The sequence below is a fragment of the Poecile atricapillus genome, chromosome 6, assembly GCF_030490865.1.
Source record: "Poecile atricapillus isolate bPoeAtr1 chromosome 6, bPoeAtr1.hap1, whole genome shotgun sequence".
Lineage (NCBI taxonomy): Eukaryota > Metazoa > Chordata > Aves > Passeriformes > Paridae > Poecile > Poecile atricapillus.
Genome location: NC_081254.1, coordinates 4,246,628 through 4,273,991, shown reverse-complemented (window position 1 = coordinate 4,273,991; position 27,364 = coordinate 4,246,628). Strand labels below are relative to the sequence as shown.

The following is a 27,364-nucleotide window of genomic DNA, read 5'->3' as shown; positions in this document are numbered from 1 at the left end:
TTAGAATTGTTTCATGTTTAAATGTATAGGTTCCTTTTTCCTTGTAAGAGCTGGAAATGGATACAAGAAGTGGCTGTAAGAAGTGTCCCTGTCACCATGGGCTGTGTTCTGTCCCTCTGTCGCCCCTGTGCTTTGGTCCTTCCTTGCAGGCCCAGGCAGTGACACCCTTGGTGCTGTTTTGTGCAGTCTCTGAAGCTGGGCAAGGTAAAAAACACCTCTTTATTTTACAGGTTGCTGGTTAACCTTGCCCAAAAAGGTGAGAGGAAAGAATAATTATGAAGCAAAGCATATCGTGGTGGTTAGGCTGCAGTAAGCATCAGCTGACACCCCATCTGGACGTGATAAACATGCTTGGTGATAAACAGCTTTTTCTAGCCAGATTCACATTCTAGGGCTTTTCAAAATTAAACCCCAAAAAGCATTTGTTTGTTTATTTGTTTTTTTTAAAATACTGATTTTGATACCCAGCATGTTACCTTTGAAGGTACTAAACCCACAGATTTTTCTAGAACAACATTATTTATTCTGATACGTGTTATCCAATGCTACAAAATTATTACTTGGAATAAATGCTAGGGAAGCTTGATGTCACAAGAGAAGGGCAGAAACTCTCAAGCTTGATTGTCCGAGGCTTCCTGCGCCCAAGGCTGCCCTGGCGCTCTTACCCTGTGGCCGATGCCGCTCTCCCGGCGGCGGTGCTGTCGCGATAGGGCCGGGGGCAGCGGCGCTGCTGTCCCGATGGGGCCGGGGGCGGTGGCGCTGCTGTCGCGATAGGGCCGGGGGGCGGCGGCGCTGCTGTCGCGATAGGGCCGGGGGCGGTGGCGCTGTCCCGATGGGGCCGGGGGCGGTGGCGCAGTCCCGATGGGGCCGGGGGCGGCGGTGCTGTCGCGATAGGGCCGGGGGCGGTGGCGCTGCTGTCGCGATAGGGCCGGGGGCGGGTCCTCCCGCCGCCGGGGGCGCCGCGCGGCGCGGGCGGAGGGCGGGAGGAGCCGCGGGCCCTGAGGGAGCGGCGGCGGCGGCGGCTCCTCCTCTCCAGCCATGGGTGAGCGGGGCTGCGGCGCCGGGAGCGGGGCCGGGATGGGCGGGGGCCGCCGGGCAGCGAGGGGCGAGGCTCGGGCCGAGGGGGAGCGGGGCAGCAGCGGCGGGGCCCGGCCCGCAGTGCGGCGGGGGAGAGGCCGCAGGAGCGGCGGGGCTCGGCTGCTCGGCCGGCCCGGAGCGGGGTCGCCTCACGGGCCGGGGCTCGGCACCGCAGCCGGGGATGCTGGGCACAGCCCTTTCGGGGGCTGCTGCTCCGGGGAGAAGAGCCCTGCAGAGCTCCTTCTGCTGCCGCTGATAGCCCGTACGGTAGCCGAGCTGCAGCTGGGATTTAGGATTTCACACACGGTGTTAAATTCTGAATCTTGATCTTAAATTTTAAAAGCATTTGTCATTTTTTATTTTTTTTTAAGGAGCGGGTGAAGAAAAAACATGCAGGCAGACCACACTTTGAAACAGACCTAAAATGCATTTCGCCTCAGAAAGAACAGACAAGAGGGCTGATAATTAAAAGGACAGCAGACATAGAAGTCTGTCTGAGGAGGATCAGCTCCAGAAGTCAAAATGAGGTCACCTGACAAAGGAATTTTCATGATGCCTTTGGGGAAATAGGCAGGATGAGTAGCAAGGGAGAGCTACCCACCTGAAGTCTGCATTGAGCGAGGCGTTTCCTCCGCTACCACTCGTATTTAATAGTGGCAGTAGCAAAGCTAATAAAAAAAGCAGGATGTTTGCTTTGCCAGCAGAAAGGCAAAGCCTCCAGCTGTCCCAGCCAGGGATGCTGTGCTGGTGCTGCTCCGGGTAGGGCTGCTCAGTCCCCAGCAGCCGAGCAGGGAGGAGGGAAGAAACAAAGCAGTGAGCTGTGGCTGCTAACTGGGTACAGTTTTGCCAGAGCCCTGTCTCTCATTATCTGACTGTTTTCTAATGTCTTCTGGGGTTTTCTGTTGAAGTTCTGGGGAACTGTAAGCGTAGTTTTGGAGGCTGTCACAGGTACATAATCTCAGGAGTTATTTTTCCTAGAAAGCAGAGGTAGATTTCGTGGTGGTTGGGTGTTTGGCAGGCAACTAGGGAAACAGAATATTAGAAAGCAGTTTTCAGGGTTTGTAATATCCAGTCCCTAAATACCTGAAGTCTGCAGGAAATGAGACAAGTAATTTCATTGCTGTTGAGGAACTGAGAAAATATCCATCTGTTCTGATGGTTTGGGTTCTTTGTGCTTTCTGATGCAAACAGATACAGTCCTGTACCAATGCTCAGATTTGCAAAGGGACAGGCTCACTTTTTTTTCTAGGTATTTTGACATCTCTGTGTCAAAAAAAAAAAAAAAAAAAAAAAAGAAGTTTGTTTTTTACTTCACTTGGTGGATTTAATTAAACAGTAAACTATCAACTCTTTTGTTTCCCTCCAGGTTACTTTGATGATAGTGAATAAACAGAGACTTGTTTTGGCTTTGAGAAAATAGGGTCTGGCCTGAACGTTTGAATTGCTTCATTATAAATGAAAATAAGCTTAAGAATTTCCTGAGCACTCTGGTCTCAGTAGCAGGATTTCTGAGAAGAGGAACCTTGTCCATTCAGCCAGACTAAGATGATTGTAAAAGGCTATGGATTTTTTAATGACTAGATTTAATCCTCAAATGTATTTTTGCAGTGTACACTTTGTAATGTTTAGCAAAAAACTTTGAGTTAAAGCAAAACCTTTAATTCTTAAGATTTTATGTGTAGAAAATACTTGGTGGCTAGATGAGAAACTGAATTCTCAGTATGTAATATTTTCCAGAAAATGCTTCTGGCTTAGTGGCAGAGACTCTGTACAGCCTGAGAAGGAAGGTGTGTGTTTGTGTCACTGTGCAATTAAAGCTAATTTAAATTGGAAAATTTAAAGCTAATTTAAAGTGGAAAGTGAGTATATATTAGAAATATGAGGTCTGCTTCTGTAGGTAGGCTGTAATACACCAAATAAATCCATCAATTAATAAGAAGGCTCCTTTAATACTATGGGAAAGGCACTGGTTGCAGCCATGCAGCAGAGTTGGGAGTGCCTTGGGGTTACATTCACCTGTTCAAACACTAAGAATGTGCTTTGGATTGGAAGCTTTTCTATGACATGGTGGTTTACAGCACCTCCTGAATTTGTTCTGTTGCGTTTATTAGGTTAAGGTAAGTTTTTCTGTGAACAAGGTGGACGTGAAGCACTTCATTTCTTTGTGTCACTCCTAAAACTTGAACCATAATGTGTTTTTTTTCTCTGTTGTCTTAGCTGTAAAGGACCCTACAGCTGTTGAAAGAGCAAATTTGTTGAACATGGCTAAACTGAGTATCAAAGGACTCATTGAATCAGCCTTGAGCTTTGGGCGCACTCTGGATTCTGACTACCCACCTTTGCAGCAGTTCTTTGTTGTCATGGAGCACTGCCTGAAGCATGGCCTGAAAGGTGTGGAAATCAGTCTAGCTGCATATTTCTCATCCCAAACATGCCATTTTTCTTCCTTTCTTTCTGGAACTAGATAAAAAGAAGTGTAATGTTGCATAAAGAATTGGGAAAAAAAAAAAAGTAAATGGTCACCTTTTGTAATGAATAGTGCAATTATTATTCACCACATATATTTCCAAATTTACCAACTTGTTCTTGTGTACAGCATTTGTTTTAAGTGGTTCAGGGTTTGCCAACTGCATGTATATATGTAATGTATATTTTTAGCTAGACATCTTTTTAATATTAATTTTTTCTAGCCTATCAACTTGATATTCACAGAAAAGTAATTTGGAAGTTGGCTTTGGATACTGATGAGCTGACCAGCATCTCAGTTAAGAGTTATCTGGAGCTCTGGACTCAGTAGTTAACCCTTTCACACACCAGATATTATGAAGGAAGCTACTGCAGTAATTGAAATTAATTCAGTTACTTGATTTTTCTTTTCATAGTAAGAAAATCCTTCCTGAGTTACAATAAAACCATCTGGGGTCCTCTGGAACTTGTGGAGAAATTATATCCAGAAGCTGAGGAAATAGCAGCAAGTGTCAGAGACTTGCCTGGCCTTAAGTAAGTAGCATTGGTAAAATGCAGCAGGAAAATAAAGGACCTGATTGAGAATCTGCAGGTGTCTCATGATTTCATTTGGCATTAATCAAACCCTTGAACAGCTAGCACATGGTGTTGGGGGAGAGCACAGGTGAACAGGAGGTGGATAACAGCAGTGCAAAGAGGAGCAGCTTGGACATCAGCCACTCTGCAGTCCAGAACTGCAGCAAACATTAATGAGTGCAGTCAGCAAAGGCTGGACCCAACCAAAAGGTGACATCCCTAAGAGGAAAGAATTAGGCAGCTTTTGAGATTTTTGCCTGCACAGTCCTGCTCAAATGTGAATTTATTCTCCTCCCATTCCACTGCACTCTGCTTTTGTGTTTAGCTTTAGAATTGGCCATACATGAGGTTCCAAAAGGGCTTGGTTACACTGATTGGTGTATGGCAGCAGAAAGGTTCTAATTTATAGCTTTAGACCTTATCTAAAGCACGTAGACATGTAAATTATTATTTATTCTTGTAGCAGGCCAGAGGCAGTAATAACCTTTGCCAAGTGTGTTATTCTCTTCCTATCCTATCCTAAACACAACTTGTGAGGGGTTTTTCATTCATGTGCTTACCACTTGTAAATAAACAAGCCCTGGAAGAGGAAATTCTAAAGGTCCAGGTGTAATTTGCTGGGTATTAGTGTTACATATGTCTTCATTTTTTTTTGGCATTGTCTTCCTAAGATAGCACTGAATTTGTACACAGTTAAGGGTAGGATTGAGTAAGTGTTGGGTGGAGCCAGAGAGTAGGATTGGGAAGGAAAGCTGCCGTGGTGGCTTGTGATGGGCATTTAGTTCATTTTCTTGCAATTCCCCTCAACTCTTAATAAACAAATTGCAGAAAGGAGGCTCAACTGTTGCAAACATTTTACTAGAGCAGAAAACAGGACATTATCAAGATTATCAGTCTCTTGTGCATTCTATACTCCTGTTTTTCCAGGGTCTGCTCCCAACCTCAGTTGAAAATCTGCCTGTTATCCCAAAGCTTGGAGTCAAAGCCTAAACATTATGGCTTTCCAGATGGCGGTGCTCAACTGATAGTTTAAAATACCCTTTCAGAAGCACCAATTCATCCACCAGAAGACTGATAAGGTGTTAAAGATGATGATTTAATCAGCATATTATTAATTTGGGACTGTTTGTATGCCCTTTGTTTCAGGACACCGCTGGGCCGTGCCCGGGCCTGGTTGCGGCTAGCGCTGATGCAGAAGAAAATGGCCGATTATCTTCGCTGTTTAATCATTCAGAGAGACCTCCTCAGGTACACAATTCCTTAGATTTCGTTTGCAATTTATTTTTAGAGGTTTAGCCTCCTAAAAAACAATCCTGCATTCCCCCACTGTGCAGAATAAGCACAGGAGAGGAGGTGACTTCATCCCTACCGTGTGTGTGGTTTCCACTGAGCTGCCGTTGACCCGAGGGCTCTTGCTCTGAACTTTGCTTTCACAGTTCTAACACTGGCATTGCTCTCTTCTAGCATGACTTCTCCTGTCTGGTGGAGTAAATACAGCACAAATGGAGAAAGATATTTCTTAATTTCAGTATTATAAGCTGTACATATTTTTGAGACTGGCTTTGTGCCTAGATAAGGCACAAAGATGTGCACATGTGTCAGGGACTGAGCTTGTGTAAAAGAAGATATAACATTGACAGGCCTGTAATTCCAGGAAACTTATCAGCTTGCACTTGGTGTTGAGAATTAAATATGTGTATTATAACAAAATCTGTTGCTGGCTACACCTCTGTTATCACTGGGTGGCCTTGCTGCATGAGAGAGAAAACTCAGTTTGAGAGTGGCTGTGCAGATGAGATTCTGATTGCACAGGTATGTCAGGATGTTGTTGATGTTCAGAGGCTTTTCCAGTGAAGAGACAGTTTTTTACATAGACTCTAAAATGTTATTTTAAATGTGCAAGAAGAAGAAATGCTGATACTCTTTTGTTTATAGTAGTATTTATATTTTAAAAATCCTTTTAGCATTTCAGCCCTTTACGTTTCTCTTTTATCCATTTAATCTCTTCCTTGGGTCATTGAATTTCAAGCATGTATTCACTAAATTCCAGGTATTTTTCCCCAAAAGGTAATTCTTTTGCCATTCTCCTTTTGCATTGCTTGCAGTGCTTCTTAACAGCTTAAAGAGTTGTCTGACTCAGTGTGGCCAAACATCCATTTCTTGCAGTATCCTCTTCAAAACTGGCTAATAGCCAGTATGGAAGGGCCTTTTCTAGTTTTGTTTTGTTTTGGTTTTTTTTTTTCTTTTTGTTTTCTTTTAAAGTCAAAGTAAATCTTGTCACTCTCCCCACAGTGTCCCAGCCATCTGGAGCCTAGGGCAGTATCTTTGTCTTTTAATAGCCTCTGAGACAAACCATGCACTTCAATTTTTAATGCACTTGGAATTTTTAAATATTTATGAGGTGAAAGTATGGGCAGGCCCAGTCCATCTTTAGGGATGTTGTAGTAACAACAATAAGAGAAAATTTAGGTGTATAAGTCACTTATTATTTATTTATTGGATGTATCTATAATGAATACAGCAGTAAGATGCAGTTTTGTGCTTCGACACAGTGAGTTTTATGAGTATCATGCACTCATGATGGAGGAAGAAGGAGCAGTTATTGTTGGGCTCTTAGTTGGGCTAAATGTGATCGATGCCAACCTGTGTGTGAAGGGAGAGGACCTGGATTCACAAGTAAGTCCCTGCAGGTAAAGGAATGTAGATGCAATCTGTGAGATATTTCTGTCCTTTTGTTTGTGAATTTTGTTCCTTTGGAGTGGTGACTTGTTAGAAATCCTACTAGAGACTGTTGAGGGTGTGATGATCCAGCTCCTGGAGCTGTGGGGCCGTTGCCTTGACCTCATTATCAGCAAGGTCAGACCTTTAAATGAAGATAATGGTCAGAGTGCAAGGGTGAAGTTTTGTGCTTTGTCCTCAAATGGGAGCAGCTGTAGCAAGGCAGAGTTCTTTCCATCTGACTTGTGTGACCCATCCTTCTCCTCTGTGGGACAGGCATAGCTCCATGACCAGTTCACCCTGCTTGGTTCATTTATTGTTGTTCTGGAACATCCTAAGAATGATACAGGGGCCTGAAACAAACTTATGACCTCCTAAGAGGGTGACTGCTTTGATTCTGCAAAGCAAGACTTGGAATTCTTCCTGCTTTGAATGGGCTTTGACTTTTAACCCTTATCTTTTCCAAGAAAATATTAACAGATTCTGTTTAAGGGCAGATGCACAGGTATTTGTAAATAAATGTAGCCTGTGTTCAGCCCTGATTGGTTTCTTTCCGCTTCTTTGTGGAAAAAATCAAAGTAGCTTTTTTTAGTGGTTATTACTTTCATTATTATTTATTTCATTATATTATTTCATCATAAATTTGATGAAAGAAACAGTTCCTCTGGGAATCACGTGGTTAATTGTCCTCAGTTGTTTGTTCTAGTTACTGTTTAGTGTAAGTGTCAGGGACTGAGCTTGTGTAAAAGAAGATATAACATTGACAGGCCTGTAATTCCAGGAAACTTATCAGCTTGCACTTGGTGTTGAGAATTAAATATGTGTATTATAACAAAATCTGTTGCTGGCTACACCTCTGTTATCACTGGGTGGCTTTGCTGCATGAGAGAGAAAACTCAGTTTGAGAGTGGCTGTGCAGATGAGATTCTGATTGCAGCGTGTCCAGATCTGACATCTGTAAAATGTCCAGAATAATTCTGTTTGTGAAGAGTAGTGTGAGGAGGGCACTTCCTCAGAGAAGCCAAAAGCAGCAGGTTTTCTTGAGCAAAAAGGCAAATTTCTGAGCCTTGATGCAAGTCACAACCCAGGAGCACAGTTTTGGTATGTTAAAAAAATGCTACTCAATGGTGAAATGTGTTTATGTAGCTGTAGTGAGCTGAAATAAAGTAACTTTTATAGATAGAACATTTTACCTTATTTATTAGAAATTATGTTTTGCTTTAATAAGAAAAATGTGTTTTTAAAATGTTGTTGGAGAAGAGACTTTTCTAAAAAGACATGGAAAGGACAAACAGGGTCCTGACAGGAGAACATTGTATAAACCAAGTAAATATTAAACTTAGTAAAATCTTGTTTAAAGTCTTATAGTTCAGGTTTTACAGCTTCTGGCTGAAACTTGATGAATCTTAAAAATGCTGTAACTGAGGTTTTATCAGTTGCATAAATACAAGGTTGTAAATATCAACAGCAGTTATTTGTATGATATGAAGCTGTACCTTTGCTTTGCCCTAGGTTGGGGTGATCGATTTCTCTGTGTATTTGAAGAGTGATGATGACATTGGGGGTAAAGAAAGGTATGTCCTCACAAAACACCTCCTCTTTCACATGTTAACAAACCATTTCTTGGCTGGGGCCTGTTCTTTTAGAAATAAGTCAGGTTCCCTAAAGATGAAATTTTCTGATCCTGAGAAAAATGCCCCAGTGTGTTGTTCTGTGTCATTAATTAGCTGGAAGAGTAATTGCCGTCTGAAGCAAACCTCAGCAGCATCACCCACTGCCTCCAAGTAGTGGAGGCTTGCCAGGTGGCAGTGAAAAGGAGCCTGCAGACCTTTAAGCCCTCAGCTTGGGATTTAGTCAGAGTTCCAAAGAACCAGAGTTATGGCAGAGTAAATAAACATCCTTATCAGACTGTGTATGTTATGTTCCATGTAGAGAAACTGTTTGCAGTTAAAGCATTTAGAGATTTGTGTTTCACTGATATAACAACACGTGTCTTGTTGCCTTCATGAGTGTGAGAAGAAGTTGCTTCCTTTCTTTTTAAAAACACAGTTGAGATGGACATTTGCCTATGGTAAATATGTACATTTTTAGCCCATAGTTTAGTACATCATTTTGTTAAAGTTAATTTTATCTTGTGCTTGCTTTAGGAATGTACAGATTGCTGCAATATTGGACCAAAAGAATTATGTTGAGGAACTAAACAGGCAACTGAAGTAAGTATTACTTTGAAGTATGGGTGTCAGGCCAGGCTTACAGGTAAATGCCTTTTGTACCACAGCTTTGTGAGAGAACTTCAGAGAAAGAGCTGCAATTTCTCCATGTTTAGACTGAATATTTAGTGAAGTAGGAGCAGACACTCTTCTGGAGAGGTTCAGGAAGTGTCAGTTTTCATGCTTTTGGACAGTCCAAACCTATATTTTCAAAGGAACACAAAACCAACAGGCCAAAGTGATGAAGGTCCTCATGGTTCATAACTTCACAGGAGTGAAAAGCTTGGTCTGGATTCTAGCTGTGTTCTATTTAACAGTTTGCAAAAAGTGGTTTTGAGTGTTCCAGTGAATCCATATGTCTTTGTTTCTTTGCCTTCCAGAATATTTTAGTTTGTGGCATTAATGAATTAATTGAAACAATAGGAACCACAATTTTTTCAGGAAAGCAGTGTTTTCCCCTTTCTTTGCTGGGTGGACCAAACTTAGTTCACCACTGTGTTTGTTACTGTGCAAATAGAAGAACAGTGATTTAAATTCTCTGAGGAGTATTGTACAAAATTAAATGATTAATGAGGAGCTAAAAATCCCCAACAAGACAAAATCAAACCAAACAGCACCAGAGAGAACTTCTGTAGAATCTGTAGCACAGCTGATCCTGATCCTTTTTGAAATGTAATTATCTTTTAAAACTTTTAATGCTGGTAATCTGGATCACTCATTACTATAAGACTCCTACTGGAGTAAGGATATTCTGCTTTGAAATGGTCTCAGCAGAAACCTTGAAAAGCTGAGCACATCAAATAGAAGCAAAATGAAAGTAAAGGAGAAGAAAGGAGTTATGACAATTAAGAGCAGTAGTGTTTGTGTGATGTCATTATCCAGGTGAGTCTCTTGTGTTTTTGTACACTGGTTTGTGCCTAGAATTTCCTGCCACATCAGTGATTCAGCAGCTCTCCTATTTTATTTCAGTTCAGCTGTTTGTGTTTAGACATCCTAAAATGCATTAATCTCTCTGCCCTGCTGTTCCTAATGAACTGGCAACTTCCACAGAGAAATATGTGAAAAAGTAAATGGTGTTACAGAATAGGTTTTCTGTTTCCCTGTGGGTGAAGTGCAGCCTAAGAAAAAGGTGCTTCCTGCAGAAATAGGCAATCAGGTTATGGAAAAGGCCTGGATGTACTTTGATACTATAAAAAGCAACAGAGTAATAAAAGGCAATAAAACTCTGGTGAGACTCCTAAATGAAGTCAAGAAGCATCAAGAAAGAGCCTGAGGACAAATCTCAAAAAATGCAGAGAAACAAATGATTTTATAAAAGAAATGTACCTTGCAGGAAGAGAATCTGGAGAATGGTGGTGTTCTATGGGGAGCAGCTCATTTATCTTTTGGATGCAATGCAGTTGTGAGGATAAAGGAAAGGGAGAGTGCATGGAAAGTTACAGCCAGCCAGGAGTTTGTGACGGGGGTGACACTGGGAACTGAAAAGAAGTGTATATATATGTTCAACAAAGGAGAGTCATTTTCTTCTGTTTAGGAAATAATGGGAACAGACCTCACAGCTCTTAACCATTAATCACTGTACCTTGCATTAAAGCTTTTGAGCTTGCTTGAATGAGTTTTGGTGTAATGTTGAATACCATTGTTTCTTTTTCCCTTTCAGTAGCACAGTTAGCAGTCTACATGCAAGAGTTGACTCACTGGAGAAATCAAACACTAAACTGATTGAAGAGGTACTTTTTTGTTTTAGTAATGTGTAGCATTTTGTTTTCTCTGAAAGACTGTTTTTCTGAATCTTCTTACATTATTTTAAGCTATGGAAGTTCTATATAATATATTCAGATAGCTTTATTTTGGCCTAAAGAAGAGAGGGGCAGCAGCTGCAGGGATTTGTAGTCAGCTATGTAGCCTCCAGCATCAGTACACTAACTCTGTAGAACACTGCAATTTCCAACTTTGGACAAAATGAGAAGAGAATCCTTTCTTAATGCCAGCTGTCAGTCTGATTTGTGCAGATGACTAGTCTAGAATGGCTGACACCAGTTGCTACAATGAGACAGAAAGTAGTTCACCAAGCAAATTCTGTTCCAGTTCTCAGCTTTAGCCAAAGGATTGTTCCTTGCTTGTTTACTGGATGCTTACATACAGCTTTTAGACTTGTCTGGTTCTGGGTTGGTGTTTATAGCCTATATTTCTGATTTTCTTTGATACTTGACTGGTTTCCAGTATTTTTAGCTTCATAAGAGAGAGCACCTTTTTTAGTTAATGAAGGGGAAAATTAAAAGCTCTAAATTCAGCTGCTGAAGGGACAGCTAGCTCAATCTGGGGATAATGTATCCAGACCAAGTGAAAACATTTTTTCTGAGTGTCAATTCTCAGAGTATTCTGTTTCCTTTGTAAGCCTTCAGCCCAACTGTCCACCTGTTTTGATTTTTTGGCTTATAATTCTGACATTAAGTTATATACTGTAGGGCCCAGTTATAAAATGTCATATTTTATAAATATGTTTTTCATATGGGAGAGCTTTCTTAGGTAAGCTGCTCCATATGATATATTAAGATGTCCAAAAAAGAAAACGAAAACTGGATTAACTTGAAGCCAAGTGGAAAGAACAGACATTGGAGCAAAGAAAAGAAAGCACATTCTTCACCAGACATGAAACAGTGAAGTATCCTGAACATGCTGCTGCTGTGTAATGAAAGTGACTCATTATTAAAACCAGGAGCTTCATGCTTCCTTTAAAAACAACTAATCCTCTGTTTGGCAGAAAGGGAGAATGGAGCAGAGGATGGCTTGGTCTTGCATTAATCAGAACATTTTTTTATTTCTACCCACAAAAGTGGTCACAGAGCTTCTCTTTTTCTGTTTAATTTGTTTCTTTTCAGTTAGCAATAGCGAAAAACAATATAATTAAACTTCAGGAAGAGAACCATCAATTAAGGAGTGAAAATACTCTGATTTTAATGAAAACACAGCATCATCTAGAGGTATGTTAGTTTTACCACTTTTGATATTGCAACATAACGTGGTTAATTATTTTTCAAAAGTCTGTACATCTCAACTTCAAGTAAGCTTAAATCTGTGCAAATCTGAAACAACTTTAATGAGGAAAAGGACTTATTGAATCTGTGGAGCTTTCTAAATGGTGTAAGTAAATTAAAATTGTAGGACAGTAGACTGTGCATGTGCAGTGTATTCAAGTGACACCAAAGGAGGACAGTACTGCAGTTTAGATGCTCATTTTGCTGGTTTTACTCAGTTCTCATTATCAAACCAGCAGCCACAGAGCAGAAACAGCTCTTTCCATCTTTGTAGGATGTGTTTGTAGGTTTTTGTTCATACTCCCCACGAGTGTTAAATTTATGCCACTAAACTGCAGAACTCAGGATGAGGAAAGACAGAACCTGTGTATCTTTGCAGGCAGCTAAAGTGGATGTGGAAGCAGAGCTTCAGACGTACAAACACTCGAGGCAGGGCTTGGATGAGATGTACAACGAGGCTCGCAGGCAGCTCCGGGAGGAGGCACAGCTGCGGCAGGTGAGCGTTCCCTGGCACTGCAGAGCACTCACTGCAGCAATATTTCTGCTTCTGTTGAGTTTAGATGCTGCCTTTCATTTACTTCAGCAGCCTTTTCTCTGAGTGCCTGTGATAAAAAGGGAATTTTTACTGAGCATCAATATTTCTATAGTAACATTGCTGTGGAGCAGTAAAAAAGCAACCACCTTTTTCTCTGATAAATTTTTAGGTAAGCTTTTAGCAATATTGTATGCTCTCTATCTATGCTAAATATTTCCTGTGAAAATACAAATTCTTCAGTTCTATTTTTGTAATTAATACTTAGGGAACTCTGTACAACATTGGCAGGGTAATTTCTTACAAGGTGAATTGTCTTCTCCCATAGTTAAAAACCCTCACTGGTCAGAGAGTATATATTTGTTATATACATGTCTTTACATTTATGGATAATTTGCAAAGGTAAAGAAGAGCAGAATTTCTGAAGTGCTAAAATAGGTGGTGCTGCAGCTCTGTTAGAGTTCCAAAACAGAAAAAAAAACCAAAAAAAACCCAATTATTATCTGTAATTATTGAAATATCCTCTGTGTTGCATTGTGCTTGTGTTTGATAGGATATGGAGAACGAGCTAGTGGTTCAAGTTAGCATGAAGCATGAGATAGAGCTTGCCATGAAGCTGCTGGAGAAGGATATCCACGAGAAGCAGGACACTCTCATCGGCCTGCGGCAGCAGCTTGATGAAGTTAAAGCAATTAACGTGGAAATGTACCAAAAGCTGCAGGTAAAGGGACAATCTGCTGTCAAACTGTTTTACACAGAGAGAGAAATGCATTCTTACCATTCTGCTCAGCTGAATGCTGCTGTTCCCTGGAGTTTTGGTTTCCTCGTGCTTCTTAGGTCAGCTTGACATTTTGGAACATTACCTATGTAAACATGGTTTCATACAGAGGAGTTCTTAAGGCAGTCACTCACTGGATTTAGGAAAAAAAGAGCATGAGGATAAGCTCATGGCCTGATGATATCTTGTGGGCAATAGAGAGAGTAATAGTTTACTGTAAAAAGGACACTTTTTTGGCCTGTGTTGTATAAAAAAACCAGAAGAATGTAGGCACATAGTGAGGAGTTGAAGAGAAGCCCTGACCTTCCAAAGTAGGGAAAGGAAGACAAGAATATGTTAAATAGAAAAAGCTAATTACAGTTTTGGGTTTACCTTTAAATCTGGTAAGAGATTAAGAAAATCTCTTAACAATGAAATGCCTTTTTTTTGGAGAATATGGATCTCAGGGACCCCAGATGCAGTTAACAAATGACCAAATACCAGTGAATTATTTATGCAAAACATTAATTTGATTTGGGGAATAAATGATGAAAACCAGCACGAGAAACCAGTCAAATCTGTGGCAGAATGAGGAGGAAAAAATTAGTATGCTGCAGAGAGATAATTGAAATGACAAAGGATTCTACTTTGCCCATCTGCAAATGTGAGGAAACTGGACCAGAGGATGAGAAATATAAATAGAGCTGGAGAGAAAAATAAGAGAATGTTCTCCATTGTTAGGATCTTGGAGAGGCTGATTTGTAGGAGAACCTTGGTGATTTTTGGTCTAAACTCATTGCTCTTCACTTGTAAGGTTCTAATAGCTGGTCAGTGAAGTTGACTTCTGAAGGAAACCAAAGGGGAACATTTATAGTTATTAAATATTAAATAGCATCTACACTTGCAAAGTATAAAACTACAAATTTTCTAGGCATAAGATTTTACACACTGTCCTCAAGGGTTTTTAGAAGGCAATCCTTAAAGAGAATCAAAACTTGAAGCCATTTTTAACATTTGCCCCTTCAGATACTGAAGAAAAATCTCCCATGAGATAATGGTGCAATTATACCAATTTCAGTTTTAACCTCTTTTGTGACACAGGTTTCTGAAGATGCTATGAAAGAAAAGAATGAAATAATTAGTCGATTAGAGGATAAGACCAATCAAATTAATGCAACTATGAAACAGCTAGAACAAAGGTACAGCCCCATCTTTGTTTCTCTTCATTCACAGCTCCACCCCCTTACATCCTACTGCATTCCTACAGTTGCTATTGAAATGTAATTTTCAAGTAGAACATTTAAACCAAACCTTCCTGAAATTTCTAATTAGTGCTTTGCTGTTGGGCTGGTTTTATTTTTTTTTTCTGTTTGACAAACACACTCACTTTAAATACAAACTTAATCTTTCAGTTTTCTTCCTCTACCATCTTTCTTCTGGTCCTAGGTTTTTATGCTGATATCAAAAGTTGTTCTTTCAGTTGCTTCAAAATTCCAATTCCTTGTTGCCTTCATTTTTTTTTCCCCCACCTGAATGAAATGCAATAGAAACTGAAGCATTAATCTTGCTTATACTTAAGCATATGCTTAATATAAACATTAATGCCTTCAAGGATCACTGGTTGTTTGCTGAAGCTGTTATAATTGTTGTCCATTGCTTTGGAAGTGCCATTATTTTCAATGACCTAATGAGTTTTCACGCTGAAAGGTTGAAAAGTGAAAGACTAAAATTCCTGACTATAAATTTCCATTATGATTAGACTGCATGTACTACAAAATATTAAGATGTGATTCACACGTTTTAATTTAGTGGCCTTATATGCAACATTGATCTTTCTAATTGTAAAATATAACATATCCATAAGCCCTGTCATGTTGGTGTTTGACATGTCTTTTTTTTCATTTAAATCTGATTATGAAAAACATGCTTATGTATTAAAAAAACTTAGTGACATGAATATTCTTTTATTGACATCCTTTTTTCCTCTTTTTTCTTTTTCTTTTTATCCTTTTATCCCAATTTTTGTTTTTACTGTTTTGCTGCCTTCATCTGTCTTTGATTTTTGTCCACTGCATTCATGAAGTGACAAAGATCTGTTAACTCAAACTAGGACTATTGCAATGTCATTCGTCAAATGTGCCAGCAATGAGGCTCAGCACCAGTATAAACTTGTCAAGGATATATCATTCTGAAAGCTCCTCCAGATCTCTTGTGTTGAAATAATTGCTGATAAAATAGGACTTGAGAATTTTCCAATTAAAACTTGAAAGTGGTATTAGAAATCCTGCACTGTAACTGATCGTAGCTGGGTTCTGTTTTGTTTTCTGAAAGAACATCATCTCCGATCTCACTTTACCCCTCCTTAAAAAAAAAAAAAAAAAAAAGAGAAAAAAAAAAAGTAAATTACTGCACTATTATTGCAAATGGAAGCTAGTTTTCTAATGCTATTGAATCACTTCTTTGTCAAATTTTATTTTAAGAGGTTAGATATCTTTACTTTGACTGTACATTTTTATGGCACTTGTTTCTAATTAGTGATTTTTCCCGTTCTTTGGTACTAAGAGATTTAAAAAAGTAGCCCTTCTGGCTAATAATTCCCTTCTCCCCTGCTTATTCCTTTCACTTTTAGGCTGTATTGATCCCAAAAGCACGCTCTCTGTTGGGTTTTGTGGTTGTACCTAGCACTTAAATCAGAGTGGCAGGAGTTGGGGGGAGGGAGCTGAGCTCTCCGAAGGATGGGTGTAAGGAACGGGGCTGGTGCCACCCTCCGTGTGCTGTGTGTGCAGGGAAGGGCTGACAGCCTTTGGGCATCCAACAGCACAGCTCCACCTCCCTGCTGCCACCTGGGGTAAAATATTCTCCTGGAGTCAAAATGTGCTTGGAGCCTGATTGCTGAGGGACTCCAGGCATGTTCTGTAGCTGTGGCTCCTGCCTGGCACAGCTGCCCTGGGAGGTGGAGCAGTGAGCAGGATGTAGTTTGGGCCCAGCTCCTGAACCTGCCCAACCCGTTTGGCAGCTGAGGATCTTGCCTGGCTGTGTGTGCTGAGATCAACACCCCTGGCTCTGCCCAAACCCTTTTCCCTCCCTCCACCCATCATTAGGGCAGCCTTTACAGCTCCTATTTCTGCTGTGAGCTGCTGCTTGCCTGCACTGCAGAAAGAGGAGTTTGGGCTGCTGGCTGCTCTTAATACACTCCCTGATGTTTGCTCTGAAGCTGGTAATGGAAATTGGCTGGGAAAATGATCTTAGAGTTTTGCAGCAGAAGGGGATGTGTTTGAAAATAGTGGGGACAGGATGCAATAATACAGAAAGGGTTTCTACTGCATGGTTATATAGTAGCTTATTCCTTGGTTTGGAGGCAGAGGGAGCCTTTACCATGAGCTGGCAACTGAAAAATACAAATTAAAATCTTTCATCTTCGAAGAAAACCCAAGCCAGAAACACTGAATAGAGCAACATGAAGGCCATGGCAGAAATGGGAGCCTTATCCACCTCACTGTCATCTATGCAAACAAGTATCTGCCACAGCATCACCTGAATGCCAAATCCAGCTGCACACTGGGGCCAGCTCAGCATCTGCCTGAATTCCAGCAGTGCAGCCAGCCCTGGTGCTGGGCTGGGGATGATGCTGCAGCTTTGGGGTAGCAAGCTCCCGTTCTGCCTTGCTAGTGGAAACAACTCTGCAGTTGATTTTGTGATTTAGGGAAAGGTTTAAAATGCTTTTGGTGTTGCACAGGGGAGGGTGACCTGCTTTTTCCCAATATTCTCCTTCCCATAGCTCTGCCCTCTGTGCACTACCATTGCAGGTGTGACTGGGAGCACTCTTCAAGCCCCTGGGATAGCTGAGTGAGACAGTGCACCCTTGATAAGGTAGTTTAACTCCAGCCTTGTTTGCTGGCAGCTTTTGGAAACTCCCTCTGCTGCAACCTCATCAGCAGAAGCACAAACACAGACATATTGCTGACACATCTTCTTTTTAGCTGACACTGGGAGCTGGGAGTTGGTCTGTGTTCAGTGAGCTGCTGGGAAGGGAGAAATCAACCATCTCACTGATTTCTCCCAGCACCTCCCTTGAGACAGTTTTGCAGACCACGGTGCGTCAGGTGGGGGCATTCACTGGGATTTTACAGGCTCTTGTATTCTCCAGACAGGTGTAACCACGATATAGCACAAATCCCCTTTCTAGTGCATTTACTTTTGTTACAATGCATCCACCAGAGAGGAACCACAGTGAACTAATGCATTCCAAGGGGACTGTCAGCTGAACAAAGCTGAAATTCAGAAAGAGGAGATTAAATCAAATAACAACCCCTCATTTCTCGATTCATCACTTTGATTTGTCTATAGTACGGAGCTATTTTAACCGGTGTAAGAATGCATTATTTTTAATACAGACTCTCTAAATTAATTATGATGTAGTTGAGGTAGTTCTATAAATGTAGTGGGACCTGTCAGGGTGTATTTTGTTGTATTAGGCTAGTCAAGTTTTTCGCTGTCTGATTGCAGTGCTCTGTATGCAACCTTATGCCTCAATTGTTTTGAGCTGCTTTTGCACAACAAATGCTCTCCCCTGTCTTAATGGGTGATCAGTGCAAGCCAAGTACTTCTACAGAATTTACTTGGGGGGGAAAAAAGAGCTTCAGAAATAACACATGAACGTATGCTAAAGGAAAAAGAAAAGCATCAAGTTAAATGCTTCGATTCTAAAATATGTATCATGCTTTGGCACCTGTTATTCATGAGCATAAAATAAAGCAATTATTACTTACAGTGATTACTCTCTTACTGTATGCAAACCCAGGAGCTAAGTTCTCTAGGCATTGTATGGATTTCTCGTTTGAGTTTGTGAGTTTCCCCCAAACTTTGTTTTTATTTAGAAATGTTTCTATTTCCCCATTTTTCTTTTATTTGTCTTCTTCACCCTCTACACCCTAGTTCTAGCTTCAGTTTTACCCAAAGTTGATTTGAATTACACCAGATTGCAGCAAGCAGAGAAGGCTCAAATGGAGGCTGAGGCTGAGGATGAGAAACTTAAACAGGAATATGTGAATAAATCTGAAAGCCTGCAGAACGAATTCTCCCAGAAGGAGAAACAGCTGTGAGTATTTCTTTCCTGTTTGGAAAAACGCACGGCAGCGAGCATTTCACATTGCAATATGTCCTCTGTCCCAATACAGGCTGCTTGTTGTTAAATGGATTTGAACAGAATGTAAATACTAAAGATCTTCCTGTCAGGTACTGGCAAGGCAGAAGAAAATATGTCGTTCCAAGGAAACCGAGCTGGATTTGGGTGCCTCTAAAATGACATTCAGCTTGAAAGGAAGGGGAAGAACAGCATTATTTCTTGGCTAAAAGTGCCAATTTAATTCAGGAGGAAATTATCCTAAGTGGGGGAAAATACGTAGTGGAGTAGTGGTAAAAGACACTTTTAACAAAGCCCACGAGGATGGAGTAGGGTAAACTTAAATAGAAATGGCACAACTATGGTTTGATTGATCCAACTTAAGGATGAGGCAGAAGTGGTTTAACTACCACTGCACAGGAAATAAAGAGTGAAAATCCAGTGGAGCCATAAAAGTTAAAGGCTAATGTAAAAACCAATCCTCTAGTCTTTCTCCTGTTACATCCTTCAGTGCTAATTTAAATTAATATGTAACATCAGAAGCTCCCTGTAAGGACAGGTGTTTTCCCTCTTTGGGAAGATCAAAAGTCAGTTATTTAAGTAAATCCTTGACACAAAGATTGGGGCCTAAAAATTAGTGATTTCCAATCCAGTTCTTAGCCCTCCCCTGCCTCTCTCAAAACTCTGAATGTCGATCCACTTGTTCAACTGCAATGACAAATGTTCGCTTTACTACCACAGTCATCTCTGCAGATTTGGGCAAAAGAACAGTTCAGACCCCAGCCTTAGAATTCTGCAATTCTGAAACCTCCAGGTCATGTTCACTTCTTTTCCAGCCAGATGCTGAGGTAGTGTCCCAAAATGTAAGTCTTTCCTTTAAAAGTGGGTTTGGTTTTAAAACAGGAAAATTAATGTGGATGTAGGTTTCCCATCAAAAGACCTTGCATGAATACTCTCAGATTTTTTTTTCCTCTTTTGCTGTGTTGGCACAATTTAGATGTAGAAAGTTGAACAGTGTGCTTTCCACCCTTTGGTTTCTCCATAACTTTCTAAACACCAACTCTTCCATGAAACCAATAATAAAATTCCAGCTAGAATGGGTCTTCTATCAGAGTAGCCCTGATCCTTTAACTGAAGTTCAGTTAAGCAAATAGAATCCATATCCCTCTTCATGCTGAACCTCAGCTGTGTAGAAAGCTCAATAAAAAAATAGTTATTTAAAGTCCTTCCTCCTTTATTTTCAGTTCTGTTCAAAATGCATTAAACCTTAGTCTAAAATAGAAGATTCACATCCAAGGGTATAAAATTAAATCAATTTCATGGTATCAGAGATACTTGCAATGATTGTCTGCATCACCAATGGCACTGTGGCTGGTAGGTTTGGTTTATTTTAGAAACAAGCTGTATAAAGTTAAGGGTCTTTGCCTCATGCATGTTGTAAAAATAATTTAGAATTTTGTGGTTAGTCTTCTCTTATTTATTTCAAAGGCCAGCTCTTCAAAATTATGCCATATTCCTGGTCCTTTAAATAGATTTGCTCTGAAAAGCATTTTCTAAGTGACAGTGCTTTGTTTATTACACTGCTACCTAAATTATCATTATATTGACACATTCTTTCTGTTTTAGAAAACCTGTAAATTAATAGCTTATTATGATAATAGTCTATCCCACCCAGAAATAAACTCAGTTTTGTTTTTAAAGGCGATACTGTTGTGCACAGTGACGTTTGTTTTGTTTTGTTCTCCCTGTTGTAGGCTTCAGCTGGAAACAGATTTGAAGATAGAAAAAGAGTGGCGGCAAACCCTAGAAGATGATCTTCAAAAGGAAAAGGAAACTGTATCTCATCTGAGAACAGAGACACAAGAAATAGTTAACCTTAAGAAAGTAAATTCTGCAGCAAACTTTAACTAGTAATTTAGAAATTCACTGCAAAGTTAGTTATGGACTTAGACACATTTAAAGAATTTTTGCCAATATATGAGAAAGATTACGTGAATGCATTCTCACAAATAGGATGAGGAAAAAAATATGTGCTTTTTACTCCCTATTTAGTCCTCAGATCACTGCTTTGGATAAGGAGAAATGGAATCCTTGTTTTCCCTTCTCAGCTGTGTTGAAGGCTCTGTCCTCTGACTATAGGCCAGACCCATGGCTCTCCAGTCAGTCAGGTTTATTTATCTTCTCCCTGGAGTGGGCTACAGAGGCAGAAAGGTTTCTTTATCTCTCGGGGTCTAAGAGAGTTTAATCCTGAGCAGTTGCTGTTCAGGGTGGGTTTGGAGGGAGTGTGAGGGATCACTCGTGCCCTTGGCTTTCTCAGCAAGATCAGCTTCAGTAGGAGCAGCTTTCTAGGCAGTAGAGCAAACACAAGCTGAGAATAATCTGGTTTAATTTTATTTTGTTTGTTTTGTTTAAGGAGTTCCTGAAACTTCAGGAGAAGAACAAGCACCTGAAAAGCATTTGTGAGGACCAGGAAGCTGCTCTCCAGGAACTGGCATCTAAGCTGAGCGAGTAATTTCATTATTCATGATGACTTATATATATTATTTTTGTCATATGCACTTGAATTAAGAAAAACAGCGAGACAGTGGTAAAGCATATTAGACAGTATATGACAATATTATGATGATGATGATGATGATAGCTAACCAGTTATCAGAAGTCAATGTGTCTAGTTAGGTCAGGCCTGTTAAGTTTTATTTTTGGCTGGTGGGGTGGCTGTGAGCTCTTGGGTAAAGACAGTGCTGTGAACTGAAAATCCTGGTTTGAAGGGCACTGGGCTTTGTTCTGCAGTGAGAACAGCTGCCTGGTTGGCCAGCTCTGGCATCCCAGAGGAGCCTCAAGGAGGAGGGAACAGCTCTGGCTCCAGCAGGGCAGTGCTGCTCCTCTTGAGCCCCAGGCAGACACCAAGCCCCACACATCTGCTCACTCACCTCCCCACCACTGGGATCAGGGAGAGAATTGGAGAGGCAGAAGCTGGAAAACTCACTGAGGCTTGAGTTAAAGACAGCTTACTAGAGGAAAGAAAAGCCACACATGCAAGCAAAGCAAAACAAGGAATGAATTCACTGCTGCCCATGGTTGGGCAGGTGTTCAACCACCCCCAGGAGAGCAGAGCCCATCACATGGAATGGTGCCTTGGGAAGGCAAAACTCCATCACTGCAAATGCCCCCCTTCCTTCTTTCCCCCAGCCTAGACAGTGAGCATGATGCCATTGCTCTGGAATATCCCTCTGCTCCTCTGTCCTGGCTGTGGCTCCTCACTTCCCATCGCTCCCATCTCCTCCCCAGCGTGGCCCTACAGGGAGCAGGAAAGGCCTTGGCTCTGTGTGAGCCCTGCTCATGATTGTTCCGTGGTGCTGAAGATTCATTTCATGATCTCTCGTAGTTTTGCTGTGATTTATGTGGCCTCTGATGGAATAACTTTGTGTGTGTCTCCTGTGACTCAGGTCTCAGTGGGTTGGCACTGGATGGCTGTGGGGAGGCTGCTTCCTCCCAAATGACATAATGTGGTCTTGTACTCTTGTTCAGAGGGCTTGGCTAAAATTTTTTGAAGTACCTAAATCAGATTTTTAAGTTGTTAGAGCATAACTGACTGTGTAGAAGTTTTAAGTAGCATTATCTTGTTCTTATTCAGATCAAAGCTGAAAATAGAAGATATAAAAGAAGCGAACAAGGCATTGCAGGTCAGTAACATTTTGAGAAAAGAAACTTCTTTTTTAACTGTTCTTTTTGAAATCTTTCATAAGCATGAGAAGACTTCTCTCCAACAGCAGCTATTCCAGAGAGACTCACTGTATGATTTCCTCCAGTGGCAGAGAACCACAGATTTCCTGTAACCCCCTTGGAAAAAAATCCATGTGCTTTTGATTTTCCTTGTATGATGCACAGCTGTGCATTTTGGCCCTTTTCTTGCAATGTTGTAATTTACAGAGTGTATCTAGGACAGAACGTGAAGCCAACTGAGCTTCAACTTCTCAGTGATCAATAAATATTTGATCATCCTAGGAAATAAATAAACTTTTAGCACCAAAGCTGATAAAATATGATGTGTAATGTCAGCAGGTTTGGGACTTTCTTAGAGACAGCAGGCAGCACTTGAGAGCAGAGGTTTTGTCTGCAAATGTTTGATCATCTGGTGTGTCACCTGGCACATTACTGCAGGCCAGGTAAAAGTGTCTGAAATGCTTGAGCAGACTTCTGGGTTTGTTAAGTGGTTTAAACAAGGAAATGGACAATTCTTGACACTGTCCTGGGTTATTTTATTTTCTTCCCTGCATCTTGAGGACTGTTCCCATGTGAGGAGAAGGGAATTTGGCTTCACTCTGAGGCTTGGATGCCTTTCTGCTCTTCCAGCTGAGCCACTGCCCAGCTTTAGCACCTTGAGCACGTTCTCTCTGCACCTCTGCTCTGTCTTGTCCCTTCAGGTTTTGCACTCTTGGAGCAGTCCTGTGCTGCTTCAGTGTCTTTGTGACATTATGCTGGTCCCAGGGCACTGAGCAGAATGTTCTACTCTTGATTTGTCTTGTCCTCTAGAGCTCAAAGTTTAACTTCATCAGATACATATAATTATGATAATTTTTTCTCCAGGGCCAGGTTTGGTTGAAGGACAAAGAGGCCACTCATTGCAAGCTGTGTGAAAAGGAATTTTCGCTTTCCAAAAGGAAGGTAAAACTTTAACAAGATTTCTTCCAACTTGTTTACAAGTGTTATGTAATTATTATTACAAGTATGATGTAATTATTAATGATCTTTGAGGTGTGGCATGAAATGTCAATGATCAGGTGAATGCAGGGTTATTTTTGAGATTTTTTTTTAGTTCTTTCATATGTACAATGCAGCTGGGCCCTAATTTCAAAAGAAACAGTGTCATGGTGAAGTACCATAAAGCACTTTAAGCAACTCAGTTAAAAATTACTTTATTTTGTGGAATTGTTATCTCAAACTCTTATCAGCTCTGGCCCTGTTAGATTTTGACATGGGTAGAAGTCTTTTTATGGCATTTTTTATATACTAGAGTAAGAAAATAGGAGTTTATTGTCATTTTAATGTAAAATGTGGCATTAATGTCCATGCTCTATTAATGTGTGCAGGAAGTTTTCTTTACCTTTTTATGTTAAATCTCAATTACCTACCTGACAGAAGCACCCACTGTTTCAGATATCATGGCTCAATGCTGTATTTTTCTATAGCAAAATCCATTCATAATCCAGGGTTTGAATGAAATCTTCAAAGCACTTTACATATATATATAAAAATGTCTGCAAAGACCATGTATTAGCATTGTTAAAAATTGTAAAATTAAATTAAAATTGTATCTGTCTTTGGTGCAATCCTAGACAAACCTCATTTGTGTAGGATTGTGTCATGGTTTGGGATGTAGATGAATTATCTTTTGCAAACTGACTCCATGCTCAGACCCAAGAAGTGGAAGGAATTCTGTCTTGGATTGCTCTGTGTGTGTTGTTTGTCAGTATCCAATTACCAAGCACATTTCCATTGTAAATTTAAATTTTCAATCTTCTGCCCACGATTTAGCATCACTGCAGGAACTGTGGGGAGATCTTCTGCAATGCCTGTTCTGACAATGAGCTGCCTCTGCCCTCTTCACCAAAGCCTGTCCGTGTCTGTGACTCCTGCCATGCAATACTTATACAGAGGTGCTCTTCTAACGTGCCATAAGATATTTATTAACTCTGGTGCTTAGCTCATCCTGTAAAAACCACTACACCAACTAAAGAATGTACAGCAGTATTTCCAGACTTTCCAAGTAAGCAGTGTGTAGAGTTACCATTTCAAGGTACTGTGGACGAGTTACTTCTCTGCTTCCTCTTGAAACAAATGGAGACAATGGGACCTAAATGTACAAAATACACATCTAAAATTAAAAAAAAACCAACTAGCTGGGTATGTTAGTCTAGCAAATGGCTCAGCAGCTATTTTGGGAGGAAGCAGGGCAGTTTATCCAGGAGACTCAGTTAATGTGTATTGGATGAGTATTTTAGTTGTTAAGATGATCTGGAGAAAGGTGATACTCCTACAGGCTGGTGTGCCACAAGTCCAACCTAATTCTGCCACAGAGTGTGCCTGTGACAGCACAAATATTGATGTTGTGAAGCAAAACCATGCAGCAGCTGCTTTTAAATGGTACTGGAAAAAACCATGGCAATTAATGCAGCGGTGTGAGAAGTTATTGCCAAATACCGAGTACTTGTTCGCTTCCTCTTCACTTGGCAGGGTTTGAGACATCTGAGAATGTTGCACTGGAGCTTTGGTCAGCCAGGGAACACGCAGTGCCTCGGGGCACTCGCTGAAGGAAGGTGTGTTTTGCTGAATGATTTTTTTTCACATCAATTAATAATTTGATGTTTGTGTGTTTCCATTGAAAGAGAGCTGTTCACCACACACCTCTCGTCTGACATTGTCTGTAACCTTGAACCAGTCTCCGCGTTGTTTTCATGCAAGTCATGCTCTCAGGCTTGTCCGTGGAGTCACTGCATAGCTCTAGAAACCACCTAGAAAGACTGGGATTAAATACTGGGGATCACATCCTTCCTGTGCTGGACTGGAGGTTCTTCCTTGTTTTGTCACCATCTTTCTCAAACTTCTAGAGTTGGTTCCTAAACTTCATTTTTTTGCAGAGCACTTTTGAGCCTTTCTGAGTCTAACCACTCATGTCACTGATAGTAACTTTTGCAGGAATGTGAAATCCTTGTTCTTTCCATAGGCAAATAGAAATAATATCCTTTGATAAATTGCCCTCACACCCTCTTCCCTTTAGCCACTCCAGCCCTGGACCCTCCAGAATGACCAGCCCTGTAGTTCCTTCAGCCGTGGGCACTGCTGGCAGCAGAAGGGAGGCTGCAAACAGCTCTTTTAGTTGTCCTTGCACTTTGTTTAGCTTGGCTTTGTCTCTGAGGATAGGGATTTAGTGAATATTCTAAAAGCTAACATAGCTATTCTTTTTAACACCTCAATGTAGTTGCTTATGTAGCTTTTGTAAAGGAAAGTGTTTTTAAAATGACCTGATGTAACTTTTTGTAAAATACCACACAAATACTTGTAAATCTGTAAATAACTTTTGGAAAAAAATAAATTTAAGTTATCTGAGAATAATTCCACTTAATTTAAATTTGTCATTCAGAGTATTTTATTTTGTTATGACTTGTTCAAGTTGCTTAGAAAGCCTTTGCCTGTGCTGGGGAGTGGAGTACCCTGCTGAAGACACAATCAGGTGCTGCTCACGTGCTTCCTGAGTGTGTTTCCAGGTGAGCTTTACATGGGGCAGGCATGGAGGCAGCAGGGTTTGATGCAGGATAGGGAGGGTAGGATAAAGCTAATCTGTACTGCTTTAATAAGTAACTTGTCAAAAGGGATGCAACTAAACAGAAATCATTTAAAACAGGTAGTCTTTTAAAATAAGAATACAGTGTATTTCCATAACGTGCAATAAATTAATTGTTACTTAACTGCCATCTTTTCCTCCCCTCTGTGCTGTCCTATTTGCATAGGAGAAGTGTGCAATTATTCAGATTGCTGTTACTGACTGCAGGTAAGGCTTCTGCCTCAAACCAAATGAATGCTGGATGTTCCATATGGTTTCATTTCCCTTGGCATCAAACTACATACCTGGCCTGCTTTTGAGGCTTTTGGACACCACTGTGACTAATGCTGTATCTTTTGTGGTTCTGTAAAACCCTGCTCTTGATTCAGAATCCTTCTCTCAGAGCACAGCAAGAGTGGGGTACCCACGAGAACCTGGAACTGTTCAGACAGGATCAGAGCATTTTATTCCTCCTGGGCAATGAAGTCACTTCTGCCCTCCTGCTCTGGGGGCGTTGTTCGCAAGCCCCCGGAGACAATCCGGTGCTGCTCCTGCTCTCCACCCCGCCCCAATGCCCGTGTTTGCTCCGCCTGCCCGGGAGCGAAGGGAGCGCCCGGCCCTTCCTGGCAGGAGCCGGGGCTGCAGCACACACACGGCAGTGAAACTGCGGCGGCCTCTCGGGAGGGGCAGAGCTCTGCTCGCGGCTCCCCGAGCGCTTCCTCTGCCGCTCCAACACCGCTCCGCTCAGCGGAAGGCTCAGGGCTGCTCTGGCCGCAGGGTGCGGGACAGGACGGACTCGCTGCCCTGCGCTTGTACCGGAGCACAAAGCACAAAGCACAGCCCCAGCCCGCTCTCCAAAGGCGAGTCCCGGGCAGCTGGCAGGGCTCCTCCTCCCCAGGTGCAAGGCCAGGTGTTCCCGAGGGAGGAGGAAGCGCTGCAGAGCTGCCGGATTGAGCAGCTCATTCTCACCTTACTCTGCGCTACTTCTCCTGCAGCTCACTTAACCCTGGTGCCACTTGGAACCAAGAGCCCCCTATTTCTGCAGAGCAACAATGGTTCAAGTGCTAAAGAACTCACTTCCCTCCCCTTCCTAGCCAACACTGCTCCAGTGCCTGGAAAGCTTCCTGTGCCAGTTACCCTTTTCAGCTCTTCCAGTCCCAGACACCCAAACACATTCTCTAGTGAAATAAACTCCATTCTCCTCTCTCCCACAAGAAGACATTTATTACAGATATAACACAGTACTAGCAAAACAGGTGACAGACTTGCAATACCCAAGATCACATTTGACATTTTAAGGGAGGCATTGAGGACAAAGCAGTTAATTTGGGAGATCACACTGGCTCAGAAGAATAAATACCTTTTTCCATTACACATCAGGTATGTTAAGTGTCTTCAAACAATAAGTTTCTTACATATCTTACATGTCACAAATGCACAGAAAGATTTATCAACGTGTTTGGGTTGTGTGTTACTGAAAAAGTATTGGGCCTATAGAGATTTTAGAGACCTTGGCTTCTAATGAGCTCCTATGTAAAATGGCTTGG

General features: G+C 41.3%; 1 protein-coding gene across 5 annotated transcripts; it reads left to right on the top strand.

Moving 5' to 3' along the window:
* Positions 1–875: 875 nt before the first annotated feature.
* RUFY2 (RUN and FYVE domain containing 2) lies at positions 876–27,344 on the top strand. Of its 5 annotated transcripts, none has more exons than XM_058841690.1 (18): positions 876–1,042; positions 3,295–3,468; positions 3,960–4,077; positions 5,266–5,367; positions 6,672–6,795; positions 8,350–8,411; positions 8,985–9,050; positions 10,708–10,777; positions 11,930–12,031; positions 12,465–12,581; positions 13,171–13,338; positions 14,476–14,573; positions 18,353–18,472; positions 20,251–20,380; positions 20,910–21,004; positions 22,131–22,179; positions 23,084–23,161; positions 24,032–27,344. In XM_058841690.1, exons 1-18 carry the CDS (start codon positions 1,039–1,041, stop codon positions 24,173–24,175), a joined length of 1,821 nt encoding a protein of 606 aa, XP_058697673.1. In that variant the 5' UTR covers positions 876–1,038; the 3' UTR covers positions 24,176–27,344. The 5 variants fall into 5 exon arrangements, with proteins under 5 accessions (XP_058697673.1, XP_058697676.1, XP_058697677.1 ...); XM_058841691.1 differs by lacking the exon at positions 876–1,042 and adding an exon at positions 2,397–3,194; XM_058841693.1 differs by lacking the exon at positions 11,930–12,031.
* The last annotated feature ends 20 nt before the right edge of the window (positions 27,345–27,364 follow it).